The sequence below is a fragment of the Primulina tabacum genome, chromosome 14, assembly GCF_025594145.1.
Source record: "Primulina tabacum isolate GXHZ01 chromosome 14, ASM2559414v2, whole genome shotgun sequence".
NCBI classification, from domain to species: Eukaryota; Viridiplantae; Streptophyta; class Magnoliopsida; order Lamiales; family Gesneriaceae; genus Primulina; species Primulina tabacum.
The window spans coordinates 33321787-33340026 of record NC_134563.1 but is presented as its reverse complement, the minus strand read 5'-3'; the positions used below and the strand labels follow the sequence as shown (position 1 = coordinate 33340026).

Sequence of the window (18240 nt, the reverse complement as noted above, 5' to 3'; positions counted from 1 at the left end):
ATAGTCGTTGATTTCACACTAGTACAATTTCGATTATACCTAAACAGGCACTGCCTGAATCCAGTGAAATTGCGACACGTGGCATTTAATTTTATTAAAAAAATCTTTTCAGAAAATCGCTACAAATCACCACTTTGAAGCCCAAACCTTACCATGGTTAATTGAATTGAAATCTACCCACCGGTGAATTCCCTCAACGCCACACAATCGACGGTAAATTCCTTCAAGCTGATCTACCTTTGTTCTTCTTCGCTTCTTCCATCGGACGCCGCCTCTTCCACCATGCGCCGCTAGCAACGCTTCCACCGTGTGTCGCCTCTTCGTTGCCTGCGCCGCTAGTTGTTTTCCATGGCTTCCACCGTGCTCCGCCATTAGCAACGCTTCCATCGTACCTTGCTGCAGGTACAAGGAAAACATGAATACTGATCGTGAAGCACATATTTTCTTTGAGTCGTTTCATTTTTTGCCGGTCTTTGACTATATAGAAAATGAATACTGATGTCTTGAATGTATTTGTGCTTTATCCCTGCTGCTTTTCATTTTCTTTTATCTCCTTCGGTTTCGACTTCATATCCGCTTTTTTACTAGTATGTGAGGCAAAGGAATTTATGATGTCACTCAGGTGTATTCTCTAATTATATAATTAAGGGCCCTGGATGCATACTATTGAACCTTGATTGTGTATACTTGTTTAAGTTTTAGCATGTCTTCTCAGTTTGCCTGTCTATTTTTTCTCATAAGGGCAGCAATCTATCCTTTATGACAAATAAACAACTAAAGTTGATATTTCCAGATTGCAATATTCTTATCTTGGAGAAGATTGAATTTATATGTTGAGAACCATGTGAATACTTCGAATTCCTTTTTAAATTTTTTAAAATTGATCGCACACAAGAATCCATGTGGCATAGCATACTGGCAAAGTTACGTCACACACTGGCATAGCATGTGGCATAGCATACTGGCAAACCATGTGAATACTTCGAATTCCTTTTTCATGTGTTGGTTCTTTTAGGAAATACTCATATTTACCATATCGCACATGCAGCTTTGAGGATTGAGTCGAAACGATTTGTGTACAGCAAAGCTAACTTGCTAAGATGGTAAATTTTTTATTATACTACCAAACTTTAAATTTATTAATGCTTAGTATTGACTTTATCTGAAAATGTTTTTAAAATTTAGGTAAAAACGTATGTTGTTTTTGCTGGAAAAAAACCTAGTGTTTATGATCGTTGGGAAGAGACACAAGTGCAAGTAAATGGATTTCGTGGGGCTTCCTACAAGGGATATCACAGTAAAGCAGAGACATTGAGAGCATTTGAAGAATATATGGAAAAACATTATGCCGCTTCAAGTTCGACGTCCACTGAAATTTCAACGTCCACCGAAAATTTTAGTAGAAAAGCCAAACATAACGAAAAAATTGCTAAATTGATAGATGCTCAGGCAGACCTAGCCCGTGAGCATCAGAAAAATGCCTTAAAAATGATTGAGATTTCTGAAGAGCTCAAAGCAATACTTGAATCTCTGAAAATTAGTGATGATGTCTAGTGTTTATTTCTTTTGACATGTTGGCTTAGTTTGTTAATGTACTGTTGTGATTTTTATTATGTTGTTTCTTAGTTGTTTCTCAATGTACTAATGAGATGTTTCTTATGTTATTTCTTATGTTGTTTCTTCATACGTAAACGCATCACGTGTACAGTTCTGAAAGTTTTGTTTTAGCATATAACAATTCTTTAACGGAATAACCAATTAAATTATGGTCTTCTTGGTACATAAAAACTCGGTCTAAATCAAAGGAATAAATTAATTGGTTCACACTTCACACATCTTTGTGACAGAATATCGGCAAGTGATTCCAGAATCACAGCAACAAGGCTCCTATAAAACCTTAGAATATTAGCGTCGTCTCCATTATATGATAACATATACTTCAGTGAATATTTCTCTCATAGCTAGTTCAAGATGCCCATTTTTCAAAGTTCTATCAAACCTTGCTCAACGGAAACAATAAATGACAATCTCATTTAATTTGAAGCACTAAGCAGTAGAATAATCGAGCATTGAATTGATGTTAATTGTATCGGAATTCATTCAACCATCAGGAATTACAAACTCATAAGAACTACGATTGGCCATTACAGCCTAGAAAAGAAAAGGAGATTTGTGACCACAATTTCTGATACAACAACAAAGATTCTGCCAAAGCATTACTGAGAAGTTATAAACTCTTTGCTTTTGGAGTCCCCCCAATCTTCCTTCAATTTTCTTGACCAAATCCCTAAACAACGTAAATTTAATTTAATCAAATATAAATTTGTAAAAAATACCTATTTGATATTTACAACAGTCCTTACTTGATGTCCTTGTGATGTAGGAGGAGCCCCAAACGAATAAGATGGTAAATTAATTTGAGAAGCTTCAAAGAAATTAGTATAACCTACCTGTATTTTAAATATAAAAAAATATGTAATACAAATATGCATACAATTATGGAAAAAAACTAAGTTACCGTTTCACTTGAATATTGCATTTGGTCATTGTGCCCAGATACAGATCGAAATTGCGGGGATGCAAACTGATTTTGCGATAGTGATTGTATGAAGTTTATTTCCCGTGTTTTGTTGCCATCTTCTGAACATTGACCTTTTTTTTTCCCTATTATTTCATGTAGCGCGTTCAAACCAATATAAACATCAACTAGTACATAAAGTGTATAATATGATCATGTAGATGAATAAAATAAATTGTATATAAATACTTACTTGAGATTTCACCTTTTCCTTTCCTTTTACCTTTTCTTTTTTTGCTCGTACGATCCCAGTGTCGTGTAATATTTGCATTTGTAATCACTTTCGCTTTTGCAGTAAGAGGGTTACGAATGCATACTTCGCCTATTTCATCTTCACTCGGATCATCATCACACTGCTCGTTTATACTCAAATTTTGCACAAGATTGGAGATTTCATCTTTTGCGGTGTCAACCAATGTATATAATGTTTTTCTCGCACACTCATAGGGTTTGCTCAATTGACTTAGATCATATACCGATCTCATTATTTGGTTGACAAATTCCATCTGAGATACATGAGCACCACCATCACCACCACTGCCACTTTCTTGCAAATCGGTGCTAACTCGACTTTTTATGTTCTTCATCCATCTCCTCAAAATATAGCACTTGGGTATAACATTGACATCCATGCAATTAAACACCATCAAAACATGTTTACACAGAATGCCCATTGTCTCAAACTTACAACAACTGCACTTTATCTCATGACTTTGCTTATTGAACACCACATGCCTAACCATTGAGTTTTCATCATGAGATTTTACTTTGATCTGAATCCAATTCCAATCATTGCCAAAACAGGCTGGTGGTTCAAGAGATTTACAATTCAAAGAATTCACCAATTCAATTTCAAATAACTGATAAATAGAAATTGTATAAACATCAGCAGCATGAATCAACAAAGGATGGTTTTTCAAAATCTGTGGAGGCTTACCGTGACGACAACGAGTATCCTCTGTCTTCTCTTTCGATCGCCAATTTTTCTGAATCTTTGTATAATTAAGCACAAATTCATACAAAGAACTCATCTTATTGCCTGTATTTTTTAAAACCTTATTCGTGACTTCGCTCCTCGAAGTAGCCAATAGTCCCGCACTGAACTTCCCATTACTAAAAGCAGTCGCCCATTTTTTCCTGATTCTGTACATCCCATTCAACCACTTATGACCATCCAAATTATATGTATCAATCATGTATTTCCATGTTGCCTCAAATTCATATTCAGATTCACAACAATTCATACATTTATACCACAACTTCTTGAAATTTGAATCATCATTTAAACTACCAAAGTGTGAAGGAGCATTCTGATTTATATGCCATTGACATAACCGGTGATGTGAATCTGGGAAAACCGTTTCAATGGCATTCATCATGGCTTGACATTGATCTGAGAAGATAGTTTGCGGTTGCTTTCCATTCATAGAATCAAGAAATGTTGTAAACAACCATTCAAAAGAGCTTTCGGTCTCATCTGACATAAATGCCAAACCAAACATAACATTTTGCATATGGTGATTGATACCAACAAATGGAACACAAATCAAATTATACTTATTTGTTTTGTAGGTCGTATCAATCGACAATACATCACCAAAAAATTCATAATCAACAGCACATCTATAATCCCTAAAGAAAAAGTTCATCACTCTATCGTCATCATCCAACTAAACATTCCAGTAAAAGTAATTCTCCTTATTCGCCTTATCTATAAAATATTTAATAAGCGCAGTGGCATCTCCATTCTCAACTTTTGTATGTTTTTTCAGTCGACTCATATGATCATATGCATCCTTTCTGATAAAACCTAAATTCTCTATCCCACATGCTTCATGTTCCATAAAAGAAACAGCATTGGAGACAGATATTCCAGCATTTACCATGGCTTCTAAAGTCGATTTTTTTGCATGTGATATATTGCGTGCCGATCTCAACAAGTGATTTTGATCAGATGCAAACATTTCATGGTTATGATCCTCCACAAATCTACTCACCCGCCATTCACTTTCTTTTTCCCTTGTGATCTTCAATTTCGCTTTGCAGTTAGTTCTAGTGATCAACTTTTGATAAATTAGAATCCTTTTACTAGAATTTCTTTCGTCTTTTGAACCTTCGCATGAACAGATGAATTCTTTGGACTGAAGTTCATTAGTATGAGAAAAACATCGTTGGTCACCCTTCCTCACTCTAAAACCTTTGGCATGTGCATATTGACAATATAATAAATAGGCATCTTCCACACTATTCACAACCGTACCCACTAGTAGTTTACTCTTCAAAACATCAACAACCGAATTTTCATTTTGTACCTCAAAGTTTTCAACCACGTGGTGTTCAGTTTGCTCGTCATCTTCTTCATCGTAGTTTCCGTCCAACTCCTCAAGTGAAATTGGCTCGTTATCTTCCATATTCCAACTATGCAATTTGAAAAAACAAAAAAAAAAAAACAAAAAAAATGAATAATACCAGTTATTTATACAACGAACGATTTCAATAAAACAACACATTGCAACCACTTATATAAAATCATCTACTACATCTTCTCAATGCCTTAAATATGCATTCCCAAAATAAAAATAATTTATTCACTGATTCCAGTTCATGAACAAAAATCTGTTGATAAAAATAAAAATAATTTTGTCCCAAATTTTATTCAATTGACCAAAGTTGATATTAACTTCGGCTTCCTCTTCCTTTCTTCGGTATCACAACCAGAGCTACTCCGCTGTTGCTTGGAAGACATTATATAACAAATGCAGATCGAGGGGGGGTTTCCGATGAAGGTAACATTATAAAATTCATGAAATAGAATATAACCAGTACAGTAATACAACAGAGAACAAGTGAAGAATTCAAAAACTCGCCCACTTCTTGTAAAAAATTATACCTTTAAAGGAAGCTGATGTCCCAATTTTTGTCCCAATTTTTGTTCAACCTCGCAACGTTGAAGAAGTGTGAACGGCGGAAGAAGAAATGGGAAAGGGTAGTCTACAATTCTAAAATGAAAGATGTATGCGGGAAGTGAATTAATTTTTGAATTATTGGGTCAAACCCGTCAAACCCTAACCATAGTTATTGTTTTTTGTTATTTTTGGTTTAAAAATAAAAAGGAATAAAAAGTCCACGTGCACAATCGAATTCACCAATGAATTCTGGCTGTCTTAAAATCCTTTTATTTAATGTGAGTAATGTTTATAAAATTTAAATAATTTTTCTGAGAATATTCGTCATTTATAAGGAATCATTATAAATAACACAAATAATAAAAAAATATGTCAATTTTCTTTTTAAGTAAGTCTCTTGTAAGACGGTCTCACTGAATCTTTATCTGTAAGACATGCCAATCCTACCGATATTCACAATAAAAAAAGTAATACTCTTAAGCATAGTTTGGTACACATGATAGATAAACATGTGATATATAATATAAGGATAAGTTAATGATAAATAAGATGTATGATATTATATTTAATGTTTGGTATGATTTTAATAAGAGTGATTAAATTTATATATAGATTGTAATGACAAAATTAACCTTATCATAATAAATTTTATAATTTCAAAGTTGTTGCTTGAGTTCATATTTTTTATCTGTTCATGCGTCGATAGTGTTTGCATGATTTATTTATTTTTATCTAATTTTATATATTATATAATATGATAATTGAGCTTTTGATTTTGTGAGTCAAGTCAAGTATTAATTTTTAAGATTAATCGAGTGATACTAATAATTTTATTGATATTTATAAAAATTATTTATATAATTATCTCGAATTCATTTATATAATTATCATATTATAAAATATATAAAAATAAATAAAAATATTTATTTGATTTTAATTTCTACCTACTAGCATAGATTTATAAAAATCATTTATAAATTGAGGGCAATTAAGTCATTTGTAATGTATTTTATCATTAAATTAAAATTATCACACCCAATAGAATGAACATTTTATCCTTCTAAAAAATTATTTATCAAGGGCTCATGATATTGTACCAAACATGGAATAAGGAGGATTATTTATCAATCCCTCCCTTGTCCCATGTACCAAACTATGCTAATATATTTTTTATGGATGACCCAAATAAGAGATCCATCTAAAAAAATACGACTCGTGAGACCGTCTCACATAAGTTTTTGCCTTTTCCACAATTAATTGTGTATAGAACAAATTTATGATTCAGTGAATTTAATTAATTAAAATCAACTACATTTTATTTATTTGATCAATCAAATATGAAATTAATATGTTAGAAAGCTTATTGAAATTAGAGTAAGTCTCTTGTGAGACGGTCTCACGAATATTTATCTGTGAGACGGGTCAATCTTACCGATATTCACAATAAAAAGTAATACTCTTAGCATAAAAAGTAATAATTTTTCATGGATGATCCAAATAAGATATCCGTCTTACAAAATATAATACGTGAGACCGTCTCACACAAGTTTTTTCCTTGCTAGGAAAACAATCGAAAATTAAATAATTTTAAAATTTTGATTAATATCATTATCATTGATTATAATTTAACCACCAACAAACATGCTAATATATGTAAATATAGAGCATGTGATACACAAAAGATCACATAAAGCATTAACAATATTATCTTTTTTCATTTATAATTTGAGAACTCAACCCTATAACTTCCAAATGACAAAAGTAAAAAGAGATGAGATCAGATTAAGTTTACCTTTTAAAAAAAAATATAAAAAAGTATAGATATATTCCAATTCTTTAAAAAATATGTGATATTTATTTTTATAATTTTAATAAATTATTAATTTAAAATATGAAAGGTATCATAGAATCATATGATTTTTTTAAAAAAATTATTATTTTTATAATGTATCAATCTCTTTATTATTTTTGGAGGTCAATGTTTATGTTACTTACAAATTATTATTATTATATATATAAATCCGAGGTGTAGTGTATCACATGCAATGTTCTAAAAATTATCTAAATATATGATTTTGCGTAGGCCATTTTTTTACTTAAATATTTTTTTTCTTGTTTATCTTTTTATTTTTCTGATATTATATTTTTGTTCTTTATATATGATACAAATTGATTGAAAAATATGTTGTAAAATATTTTTTTAAAAAAATAGAAAAATTTTATATATTACATAATACGACCGCCTAGATGGCTTATAAAAATTGGGACGGTGAGCGAGACCACTCGACGCCTAAAAAATTATAGATGATATTTTTTAGAACACTGATCACAGATGAATATCATCAAAACTTTTTTCGAGCACCCTTTTTAGTGAATCCTTGACTACAAGGCATTGACTCCTATGTATTTCAAACTGCAACCAACCTCGTCACTTGATGACCCTCAATGAAGTCGATAAATGAGTCAAAGTATTGTGCCAGTACGCAGAGCCTCTATGTTATCAAGGACTAATATTGTACAACCATAATTGCGGACTTTTTCACTCGAGAAGTGATAATCACTTGGAAAATCCGATGTAGAGTTGTTCAGTGCATCATCATTAATGATCACTCATCTGTATGAATAGACATCTTCATGTCCCTACAAATGAAACATGTCGTTTATATAACAGAAATTAGTGTCAAGTTCAAGTGATTTTTATCCTTATCCTTACCAATGCAACATGTCGTTTACATAACAGATGTTAGTTTTAAAGCTCAAGTGACTTTTATTCTTATTTTAGACATCTGATTCGACTAGAAACCTATTTAAAATATATTGCAAACTTCTTAATGAATTTCATTATCTTATGCTGCGAGACATACTTCATGATATCTATTGTATATTCAAGGGATTTATCATGCATCTTGGATGGACATATAAATAAAGTAATGGTCATAATTGAATTAAACCGTAAAATAATATTAAAATAAATATTTTTTTTACATAAGAGTCAATAAAATTTAAACCACAATTTAGTTCGTTGAATACTGACTCTAATAAGACAAGGATACCCACAATATAAAAAAAGAAAAAAAATATTCTATTTAGAAAAGTAAAATACTATTTTATATTTGATTGATGAATAATACTCACTTTAGTTTATAATAACTAATTTTGGTCTCTAAAATATACCACTTTTTCCTTTTCAAAAACATCCCTCGACCCCATAATCTCTATTTTTTTATGAAAAAAAACATAGCAAATTAAAACCTCAGATATAAATTTACGTGAAATATCACTATTCTAACATAAATATATTTGCGTCAATAAATAAATAATATTTTATATACAAGTATACAATTATCGGATGCTAATGCCCATTAGTTCTACGTTTGGAAGGTAAGAAATGACATATATATAGCACGTTGCACAAAGAGTAAAAGTGGTGCATATTACATTGCTTGGAAAATGAGGGAGATTGAGGTAATCTCAACGAATATAATTTGACTCTTCTTCTTTAATTAATTTTCATTTAATAAAAGGTGAAAAGGGTCACAATCTTTTTGTCATCTTTGGAAAGCACAAAAAAAACAACCCCATGAAATCAGCTAAAATGGAACATCGCAAGTCACCACCATAAGAAACGGCTTTCGATGAAATTACACAGTACTCTTCCTTCTTCTCTTCTCTGCAAACTGCTCCATTAATCTTGCTTTCCAGGTAAGCACAATCCCTCTGTACGTATGAATTGTTTATGTATCTTTGCATGCACAGACTATATATGTATGGATAATGTGTGTGCCTCCTCTCGTCATCTCTCGCTTTGTCGAAGAACATCAGTGCCCGCAGGATTTTTTTTTAAGAAATACAGTGGGGTGTGAGAATTTTCGTTTATTGGCATTCATTATTATAATTTTGCATGATTGGCACTAATGTTATATATTTTCCGTGTAAGAAAATTCCATAAAATCTGAACTTTTATTGATTTTGAAAATGTTGCCTGTGTGTATAATAGTGATATAGTCAAAGATGGAATTTTTACCATTTAATAAATGCAATTCTTTTATTTTAAGTTGTATTTGGGTTTTTGTATTTAAAGTTGGCAAAAACTTGTGTGAGACGGTCTCACGGGTCGTATTTTGTGAGACGGGTCTCTTATTTGGGTCATCCATGAAAAAATATTACTTTTTATGATAAGAGTATTACTTTTTATTGTGAATATCGGTAGAGTTGACTCATCTCACAGATAAAGATTCGTGAGACCGTCTCATTAGAGATCTACTCTTTAAAGTTAGAGATTCCGTATCGATAATAACAAAGCAATTGTTTTTTTGGGCAAATCCATTTGAGAATGAAATTCAAATATCAAATAGTTATTTTTTGAATCATTGTAATGAATTTCAAATCTATCATACTATGTCGTTTTATATCCTCTCGTCAAATACTTCATCAAATCTTAAATTCTATTATTTTGAATGAACAAAATAAATGTTGAAAGGCGTTTTCAACTGGAGGTTGGATTTAATTCAATTTAAAAGTAATTAATACAGTATACATGATTCTAAAATTAATTAATACTATATATACTTACATACACATTATATCGGACTCTCATCTCATCATTAATTACTTCTGTGCCGCAAATTATATTTATACATGTGCCTATGTAAACATCCACTGTTGATATATATGTGAGCACCGACTGAAGTGACGGTCGTGTATATACACGACATTATATCATCGGTTCTTGTACAAATGCTTACGACGATGATATGATGATGCTCAATCATCAGTATCAAAATTATATATACAATTATTGTAGGAGGATAGAACAAAATAATGGAAGCATGGGAAAATAGTAAAGTACTAGTATCTTTCATCCATATGTAAAAAATAAACATTATTCATATGAATTGACGGAACATAAATTTGGAATTGTACTGAGATATGTGAGTTGGAGTTATATACACACACGTATTTGTATGTATGTCTATAGTATACGTAGATGCATGCCAATGCCATCCAAGAATTTAATGTGCAATACGTAAAGAGTAGGCTCAACTCAAGTTATCATTATTATTTTTTGGTGGTTTGAAAAAGTAGTGAACTTTTCGTCCCAAAAAATATATATTGAAAAAAAAAATCTAATATATAAATAAATCAAGAAATATTTTTTATTTTTTAAAATTTTAAGCGAATTTTTAAAATAATATTTTTTGTTTTTGTTTTTGTTTTTGTTTGAAGAGAAAATGTACTAATTAGCCGGAGGCGAAATAGGAGAATCCTCAAGTAGTCCTTGGTCACTCAGCCCTCCCAAGAAACCTGAACTGTTCTCTTCACCTTTCCACCTTATTGTGTCGTCTACTCTAATTTTACTCCAAAAGCACACTTTTTTCTTGAATATCATTTAGCTTGTGTAACTGCATTTTGATTTTGGGGCAGATAATTTGTGGGTTTTGGTTAAAAAATGGTGAAAAAGAGAGATACAAACAAGGAAGAAGAGAAAAGGAAGAATAAGAAAGGGAGAACGGCATGCTGTGAGAAAGAAGGGATAAGAAAAGGGGCTTGGACTTCTGAAGAAGACAAGATTCTCGTTGATTTTATCACTCAGAATGGGCATGGCGCTTGGAGAAATCTCCCCAAAATTGCAGGTTATTTTTTTTTTCTTATGCTATATGCCCATTCATTTGCTAGCTGTTTTATGTAGTTGACTTCTAAATCAAGCTCTGCTAAAATATTTCTTTCTTTTTTCTTGGCATTTGGATCTATCATTTTTCTAGTAGCTGTGGGAATCTTGATCCTGAGCGAAAAGATGCTTAAATTTGGTTGTTTCCATTGATGTGAGATATATTCCTTGAGTTGTATGATCGGGAGCAACATTTTTTTTGAAAAAAATATATATTTGTCTACATTTTCGAACACTTTGTAATATCTTATTACGTTTACTTACCTTTTCAAATGTTATTTTATTTCTTATATATAATTTATTTGTATAGTTGTAACATAATCCCATGATTATTTTTGGGACTGAGAAAAAAGTTGAATTAATAGATTGAATGTAGAGGATTGAGGTGAAATTGTGTTCTTTAGAAGATTATTTGAAAGTACATAAATACGTTAATTATGTTTCCGGAAAATGAATATTGATTTTAAGTCCATAAATACAATTAATGTTTGTTTGTCAAAATTGGGCATTTGATAGAAAAAGTGGGGAGTTAATTTGAAAAGTGTTATGTAACATTACCCATACAAGGATCTCATTTGTCCTAGTTTTTGAAGATTTTTCTACTTTTATTTTTGTGAGGCATGTGGAGTGTATGATTGCTTCTGAAGAACTTCAGAGCAGTCACCCTGAGCCGAGCTCGAGACACTGAAGGCTATTTGAGAAAGAAATATATATTTCATTTTTTCTATTATTTAGAGGTTCTAACATAAGTCTTTTCATTTCGTTTCAACTGTGATTTGTCTGGATAAACATGTGAAATCAAGAAAAGCTGAAAGAACTGTGAAATAACAGTTTGGAACCAAGAAATCGAAAAACGATAATTCTATGGATTCACGAAGACTTTGTGGATAGAAACAGAAAAGGATATATCCCGATTGACTACTCAATCAAGCTCCAGTAATGAAATTACGAGGCTATAGTGCTAGAACTAAACTCGACTAGCTTGCAACTTGAACAACACATCTATAAGATTGGTCCCGAGTAATGAATAGAAGGAATTCCTCTAGTATCTGTATCTTTTAACCATTTGATGGTTTTAGCACTAGTAAATTGTGCCATGGTCACGAATGATTGTCCTGAAAGAATAAAAAATAAAAAGAAATATTGATTATTCTTTCTTAAAAGGGAGGGCAGAAACACATTTTCCTGATGTGATGCTGTGTCTTTCTGAAATCCTAAAATAGAAGGAACGAGTGGTGTATCGTGATCATTGCTGATCACAAGGCTGCTAACATGACTCCTTCGACTTGGCTTAGCTCTTCTGTTTGACTTGGACCGCATTCAAATTCGGTCCCTTGCAGCGATTATCTCGCAGATGAACAAGTTGTCCTAAGATCACCCTCTGAACTATTATCAGAGGAACTGGACGCTGAACCAAGAATGAGTAGTAAAATTACAAATCAAGAGACATTTTGCTTTTACATACCTTACACACTTTCAATGAATAGGACGACGATTTAGAAAGGCTCCAGCACTAGAAGTCAGCAGTTCTCTGCTTTATCATTTCCGTGTGTCACACTTTTATCAGTTGATAATCTTCAACAATCAATATTGATATTCAACCAAGAAACGAATGCTAGAATCAGAGAAGCATGATTAGTCCACGAAAAAGAAAAATACGAGCTTTTTTCAAGATGATAAGAAGAGCTTTTTGTTTATGCGACAACTACAGGTCTCCTTCGGTGTGGGAAGAGCTGTCGGCTTCGTTGGATAAACTACCTTCGACCTGACATTAAACGCGGTCCCTTTAGTGCAGAGGAAGAGAAAAGGATCATTGACCTACATGGAACACTCGGTAACAAGTAAGGAATTGCCTTTCTCACCCCCTTAATTGCATCTCCAAACCACCACCACCACCACACCCCCCCCCCCCCCGGCCCCCCCCAAAAAAAAAAAAAAAAAAGAATTGCCTATAATTGGTATTAGAACCAGAAGTCAAGTGCTGGATGCACATTACTTGATAAAATTGAGGGGGGTTTTGGTTGGATGACAAAAACTGACAAATGTCCTGATACTTTATGGCTGCAATGTGGTACACCAATATAATCATGGTGCTTAAATTGAATTATACTATTATTACAATTAACATTTGTTATATCACTTTAAAAAATTGAATTATACTATTATATCACAAACTATAATTTTGGATATAGTTATCGTATTTGACAATGAAGATGATCTGTTGAACTCCAAAGTTCGACCTGGATTTTGTTTGTTATTTCCTCATATTTCTTCGAGGAACAAGAAGGAACTATGGGGCATCTACCACTATTTAAGCTATGTTCCACATCAAGATTCAAGGGTGTAGGTGAATCAATATCCTGATTTTAAATCACTACTACTCTCAGATGGGCGGCAATAGCCTCGCGTTTACCAGGAAGAACAGACAACGATATCAAGAACTTTTGGAACTCACATTTGAGGAAGCGCTTTACCAGCGTAGACTCCAACCAGCCAGTTCACTCCTCTGAGTCAGTCGACACAAATCTTGAATCTCCACTGTCTTGCCAAATGGTTCAATCAGAGAGCATTCAACTCGATGTCACATCTTATCCACCAAATGAAGAACAGCTTACACCATCAGAGAACAAATCCGAAGGAGACTTCTTCCTCCGTCTGTGGAACTCTGGAGTCGGCGACTCATTTCGAAAAATCAAGGAGTGTACAAGTGAATGGGTTGGCGACACATCATCTCACAGCCCAACTTCTCAAACATCATCCTTGACTAAAGTTGAATCTAGCTCCATAGCTTCAAACCAACTCTCCAAATCCATGGCCAGCCAAAATGTGGAACCTGTGAGCTGCATAAAGGAAGCAGAAGTTTTTGCAGCCTGTTCTGATTTACCGAAACCATACCAGTTCGATGAATCAGCAGATGTAATGTTACAGTTATTACTAGATTTTCCAGCGGGAGGCAACTATATGGGATTCCTTCAAGAATCCTTTAATAATGCATCTGCTTCTATCCAATATTAGATGCAGTGACCTTCCTTTGGTGCCGTCAATGTGATAATTTTCGCCAGAAGAATGTCTAGTTGGTATAGGACTGTTTGTAGTTTGGTCAACCTTTCGAGCTCAATCTAAACCAGAAATACTAGTTTGAAAAGAAACATTTTCTATCATGATCTGAAGTTTGATATTTTGGTAGTAACATTAAATCGATGAGATCCTATTCTAGGTAGCATGTTAATTATAGGTTAGTTCATGTTTGTTAAATGTTTCTTTAAGGTAAAACCTGTAGACTATAGTTAATGATGCTATTAAGGGATGAGAATTCCACCTTATTTTGAAACTCCGACAAAAATAACACAAACAATCAAAATAATTGAATCGACAGTAAAAGAAACAAGATAAGTTTGGTTCGTGGGATTTGGATTTGAGGGAGTATTTGAGTGGAAATTTTGAAATGACTATTTTGCGAATAGATTTGAGATTCACCACAATGACTAAAAAAAAAAACTATTTTTGATATGAATTTCATTTTCAAGTGGATTTACTCAAACAAACTAATTGATTTATTATTATGGATTTGAAACTCATAGCTTCAAATCAATCCATCCAAATATAACATAAAAAAAAAAATCATCTACCCCGATTTGGTATCGCTTTGTTTGGTCTATTAGGTTTTGTACAAAACAATCAAAATCGAATTGAAACGATTGATATACATTTCAGAGTAAGAAAAAAATCAATGATTTATCAGGATAAAAAACCATTGCTGCCACATAAGCCAAGAAGAGAAGTTACCGTCGCATTCAGACATTTCACTTGAGAATTAATTATTCAGTGATAATATCAATTGTAGGATGAAAGTACTTATTATTGCAACTGATGGTAATGCAAAAATCTTCGAACTTCATATCATATTCAAATGTAACCGTGTTGGCCAGTAAACATCAACAATGGCCAACAATTATGCATAACCTCCGAAATCAAAGCACAAAAATGATTTTCCTCTTGGCATCCAAAATATCAGGAGAAAATTTAAGAAATAAAAATTATTTATCATACAAACTTGAAACGTAATCACTTCTCTTAATTAACCTGTATCAAATAATACATAACTGTGCACACTTAATAATGAAGTTGTTGGCCACCATCAATGAATTCTACATCGAATTACCACACAATCAATACATCTGAAAAATAAACAAATATTCGAACAGAACATGTACACACATAAAGCTTCACTTTGACATTTGGACAAGATAATTTCACCTTTAGAAACATCCAAGTAACTTCTTCGGTCCAGTTCCAGTAGCGCGGTATTTGGCAGCTATCTCTTCTGCCTTGAGAAGATCTTCCCCGCGTTTGGCTTCAGCAATAGCTCGTTTTTCTTCTGCTGTCTTGTGGACTTGTGCAACCTTGTTCTTCATTTTCTCAATGTACTCTGCCTTCTTTTTCTCCAGTTGTTCTTATAAACATTCATATACTGGATCACAACCAAATTCTGCACAATGCACTCCACATTACTTGCATGCCGACGACTATATCATTTATTCAAAACCTTGTGATCAAAGGGATGATAAAGCATGGTAAAGAAATACCCGTGAAATATTGAAACAAAGATGGAAAATTATGGGGTGATCTGATTTTGTTTTTGTTTCTTTTTTAAATTTGTCGTTTTAGGGTTACGGCATATGCCCGCCAGGTGAACGTGTCTGTTTCTAAATAAACAAAAATCTCACATCATATTATATGCACACATGTGAATTGAAAATTTGAGCACCATGCCAAATTGAAAATAAAAAACAATTTAATAGCAAAAAACTACTGGTTTCGAACATTAATCACTAGTCTCTATTTCTATGTATGAATGAAAGGGACGGACCCTATATTCTTATGGAAGGATGTAACCAAGAGCAGCTCAGCCAAAGCTCGACTCAAACTCGGTAGCTCAAGTACAATCTCAAACCATGCTCGAGCTTAGATCCTAGCATTCTATCAGTAATAGAGCTCAAAATTTTAATATTAATTTTTTTTATGTTTTAACATATATTGATGAAATGAATATTTTATCTTACTTTCATCATATTAACATACTGCAGTGTTCAAGTTTTTAAAAAAATTAAAGGTTTTCTTGTGAAAAGAGATTTAAGAAGTGAACCAAAGCTTAAATAACTAAAAAGTTACTCAAATTGAGCTCGAACTCGTAGTAAGCTCAGGTTCAAGTACTATTTTTTGGTCGAGACAAGCTCAAGAGTAGGGTGATACTTGAGCTCAACTCAACTTGATTACACCCTTAATGTCCTATTTGGGACTCAACTAAACTTGAGATTCACTTAATAGAAAGGAAGTTTGAAGGTGGTTTTGGAAATCATCTCCTCAACTTTCCTTTGAACCTCAAAATATATACTCCTGGAACTAACCCAACATCAACTTGGGAAATAAGGATGTGAAGCTATACAAACTAAATTTGAGACTCAAATGTAGATTTTCAATAATTTAAGCTAAATTAAAACTAAAAGAATACAAATGACTAATTTTGAAAATAATCAATACGCAAAATTTAATAATAAAAACTATTATTAAATTTAATTTATTGGGAAGTATTTTTCTGACAAATTCATGTTTAAGGTTTCTCTTTTTAAAATAGTTAAAATACAAATTGTTAAGTAAATATTTTAGCAATTCTTTTTATTATATTCTTCACATACACATCCAATGTGTTTTATTTACTACTAGCTCTTAAAGGGGCAAAGGTAAATTAAATTGCTCTGAGTGCCCTGGAGCCTAAATGCAATGCAAAGCAAGCACTTTATTGAATTCAAATATAAAGAGAAACTTCTGTCACAAAAATCCGATATGTGCTTTACAAATTATTTAGCAGCAAGCATGTAGGCGAATAAGCATTACCATAGCACTTCAAGTTAAAATCCACATTAAAGCCATACTCACCGGGAGTTTTTATAACTGGGGCATGCACAAGTATATCAAGCAAACAGGGAATAGATATTAAATGGAAAAAAGTGTAATTTGTTTTTAAAAAAACTTGGATTAATAACTAACTAACATGCACGTAGCAATATGCGAATGATTGAATTTAGAACTTTCAAAACAACATCCTCTACGGCTCTGCCTACTTGACAGCAAAAAAGGAAGGGGTTGGAGGTGGGGTAGCATCAAAAAGCATAAAATACACTGAGATGTATAGCTAGTTACCTCAATCTTCTTAAGCTCGGCCTCTAGATTAGCTTTCTTGCAGTTCTCCCATGCCCCAATAGCGGATACTTTCTTCTGAGCTCTGTCAATAATACAGCAGAAAAGAGCCACAAGTTATAAATGCTCCTTTTTCCATATTTTTCGTGGACTCGGACAAGTATTGAAAAATCTCTAATGCGACTTACTTGTTTTCAGCTTTTGACTTCTCACTTTCTTCCCATGCTTTGATTAAGGACAGCCTCTTTTCAGTTGCTACCCGTTCAAGTACAGCATCTGAGGTAGTGAGATATGATGGAAAATTTTGTAACTTTCTCGCCTCATTCAATATAAAACAAAAGGAGTAGCAGCAATATTCTATATAGTCTTGACTACCTCTGTTGATGGATCCCTCGGCTTCTTTCTTCTCGGTAGATTCTGGTTCTTTAGCATAGAACAAAAAGAAAGTCGAAGGTTAGAGAAATATTGGCTTAACAATGGCTAATCACCGTGTTCCCAAGTAGGACAAGTCAAAATTTGCAATTTTACAAAACATAAACAAATTTCAAAAGGGGTGGCTTTGAATTTAAAGAACATGTACCAAGAAACCCAATTTCGAACTCGAGGAACAATTTTATCAGAGCAACCAAGAACCCTTTTTTCCTTGCCATTCAAAGACAATAAAAACATCTCAAATATCAACACATACATACAAATAATACAACACCTAGATACGGAGAAGAAAGGGTGCCTTTACTTACAAATTTTTCTTACGATTGAATTGTCAGTGAATCGGGTGCTGTCGAAGAGGCTAATAGGGAAGTTATTTTTATACTATAGTCTAATGAGATTTTATGAGTGATATTTTCAAATCTTTTTTGTATACAAAATTTTAAATTTATATAATAAAC

At 32.7% G+C, this 18240-nt stretch overlaps 2 protein-coding genes, 1 long non-coding RNA gene and 1 pseudogene across 5 annotated transcripts; 2 read left to right on the top strand and 2 right to left on the bottom strand.

Moving 5' to 3' along the window:
* Positions 1-31: 31 nt before the first annotated feature.
* LOC142524694 (uncharacterized) lies at positions 32-1676 on the top strand. Its single transcript, XR_012814947.1, has 3 exons — positions 32-402; positions 1049-1103; positions 1186-1676. It is a non-coding gene; the product is annotated as an uncharacterized LOC142524694 (long non-coding RNA).
* A 471-nt stretch (positions 1677-2147) lies between these two features.
* On the bottom strand, positions 2148-4996 carry LOC142524683 (protein FAR1-RELATED SEQUENCE 5-like; annotated as a pseudogene).
* Positions 4997-9084: 4088 nt separating this feature from the next.
* On the top strand, positions 9085-14322 carry LOC142525569 (transcription factor MYB17-like). Of its 2 annotated transcripts, XM_075629882.1 has the most exons (4): positions 9085-9186; positions 10909-11117; positions 12864-12993; positions 13540-14322. In XM_075629882.1, exons 2-4 carry the CDS (start codon positions 10934-10936, stop codon positions 14165-14167), a joined length of 942 nt encoding a protein of 313 aa, XP_075485997.1. In that variant the 5' UTR covers positions 9085-9186; positions 10909-10933; the 3' UTR covers positions 14168-14322. The 2 variants fall into 2 exon arrangements, with proteins under 2 accessions (XP_075485997.1, XP_075485996.1); XM_075629881.1 differs by lacking the exon at positions 9085-9186 and having other exon boundaries at positions 10735-11117.
* Positions 14323-15366: 1044 nt separating this feature from the next.
* LOC142524552 (remorin-like) lies at positions 15367-18016 on the bottom strand. 2 transcript variants are annotated; one of them, XM_075628591.1, is made up of 6 exons: positions 17931-18015; positions 17726-17773; positions 17539-17626; positions 17354-17435; position 16432; positions 15367-15605 (listed from the first exon to the last, which is right to left on the bottom strand). In XM_075628591.1, exons 1-6 carry the CDS (start codon positions 17998-18000, stop codon positions 15412-15414), a joined length of 483 nt encoding a protein of 160 aa, XP_075484706.1. In that variant the 5' UTR covers positions 18001-18015; the 3' UTR covers positions 15367-15411. The 2 variants fall into 2 exon arrangements, with proteins under 2 accessions (XP_075484706.1, XP_075484705.1); XM_075628590.1 differs by lacking the exon at position 16432 and having other exon boundaries at positions 15367-15641; positions 17931-18016.
* Between the last annotated feature and the right edge of the window lie 224 nt (positions 18017-18240).

Excerpts from the sequence above, each read along its gene's own strand:
- LOC142525569 (XM_075629882.1), top strand. The coding sequence starts at position 10,934 with ATGGTGAAAAAGAGAGATACAAACAAGGAAGAAGAGAAAAGGAAGAAT. Across the intron at positions 11,118-12,863 it reads AAATCTCCCCAAAATTGCAG|GTCTCCTTCGGTGTGGGAAG; the intron begins GTTATTTTTTTT and ends CGACAACTACAG. Across the intron at positions 12,994-13,539 it reads CATGGAACACTCGGTAACAA|ATGGGCGGCAATAGCCTCGC; the intron begins GTAAGGAATTGC and ends TACTACTCTCAG.
- LOC142524552 (XM_075628591.1), bottom strand. The coding sequence starts at position 18,000 with ATGGCAAGGAAAAAAGGGTTCTTGGTTGCTCTGATAAAATTGTTCCTC. Across the intron at positions 17,774-17,930 it reads GTTCGAAATTGGGTTTCTTG|AACCAGAATCTACCGAGAAG; the intron begins GTACATGTTCTT and ends TCTATGCTAAAG. Across the intron at positions 17,627-17,725 it reads CGAGGGATCCATCAACAGAG|ATGCTGTACTTGAACGGGTA; the intron begins GTAGTCAAGACT and ends TCACTACCTCAG.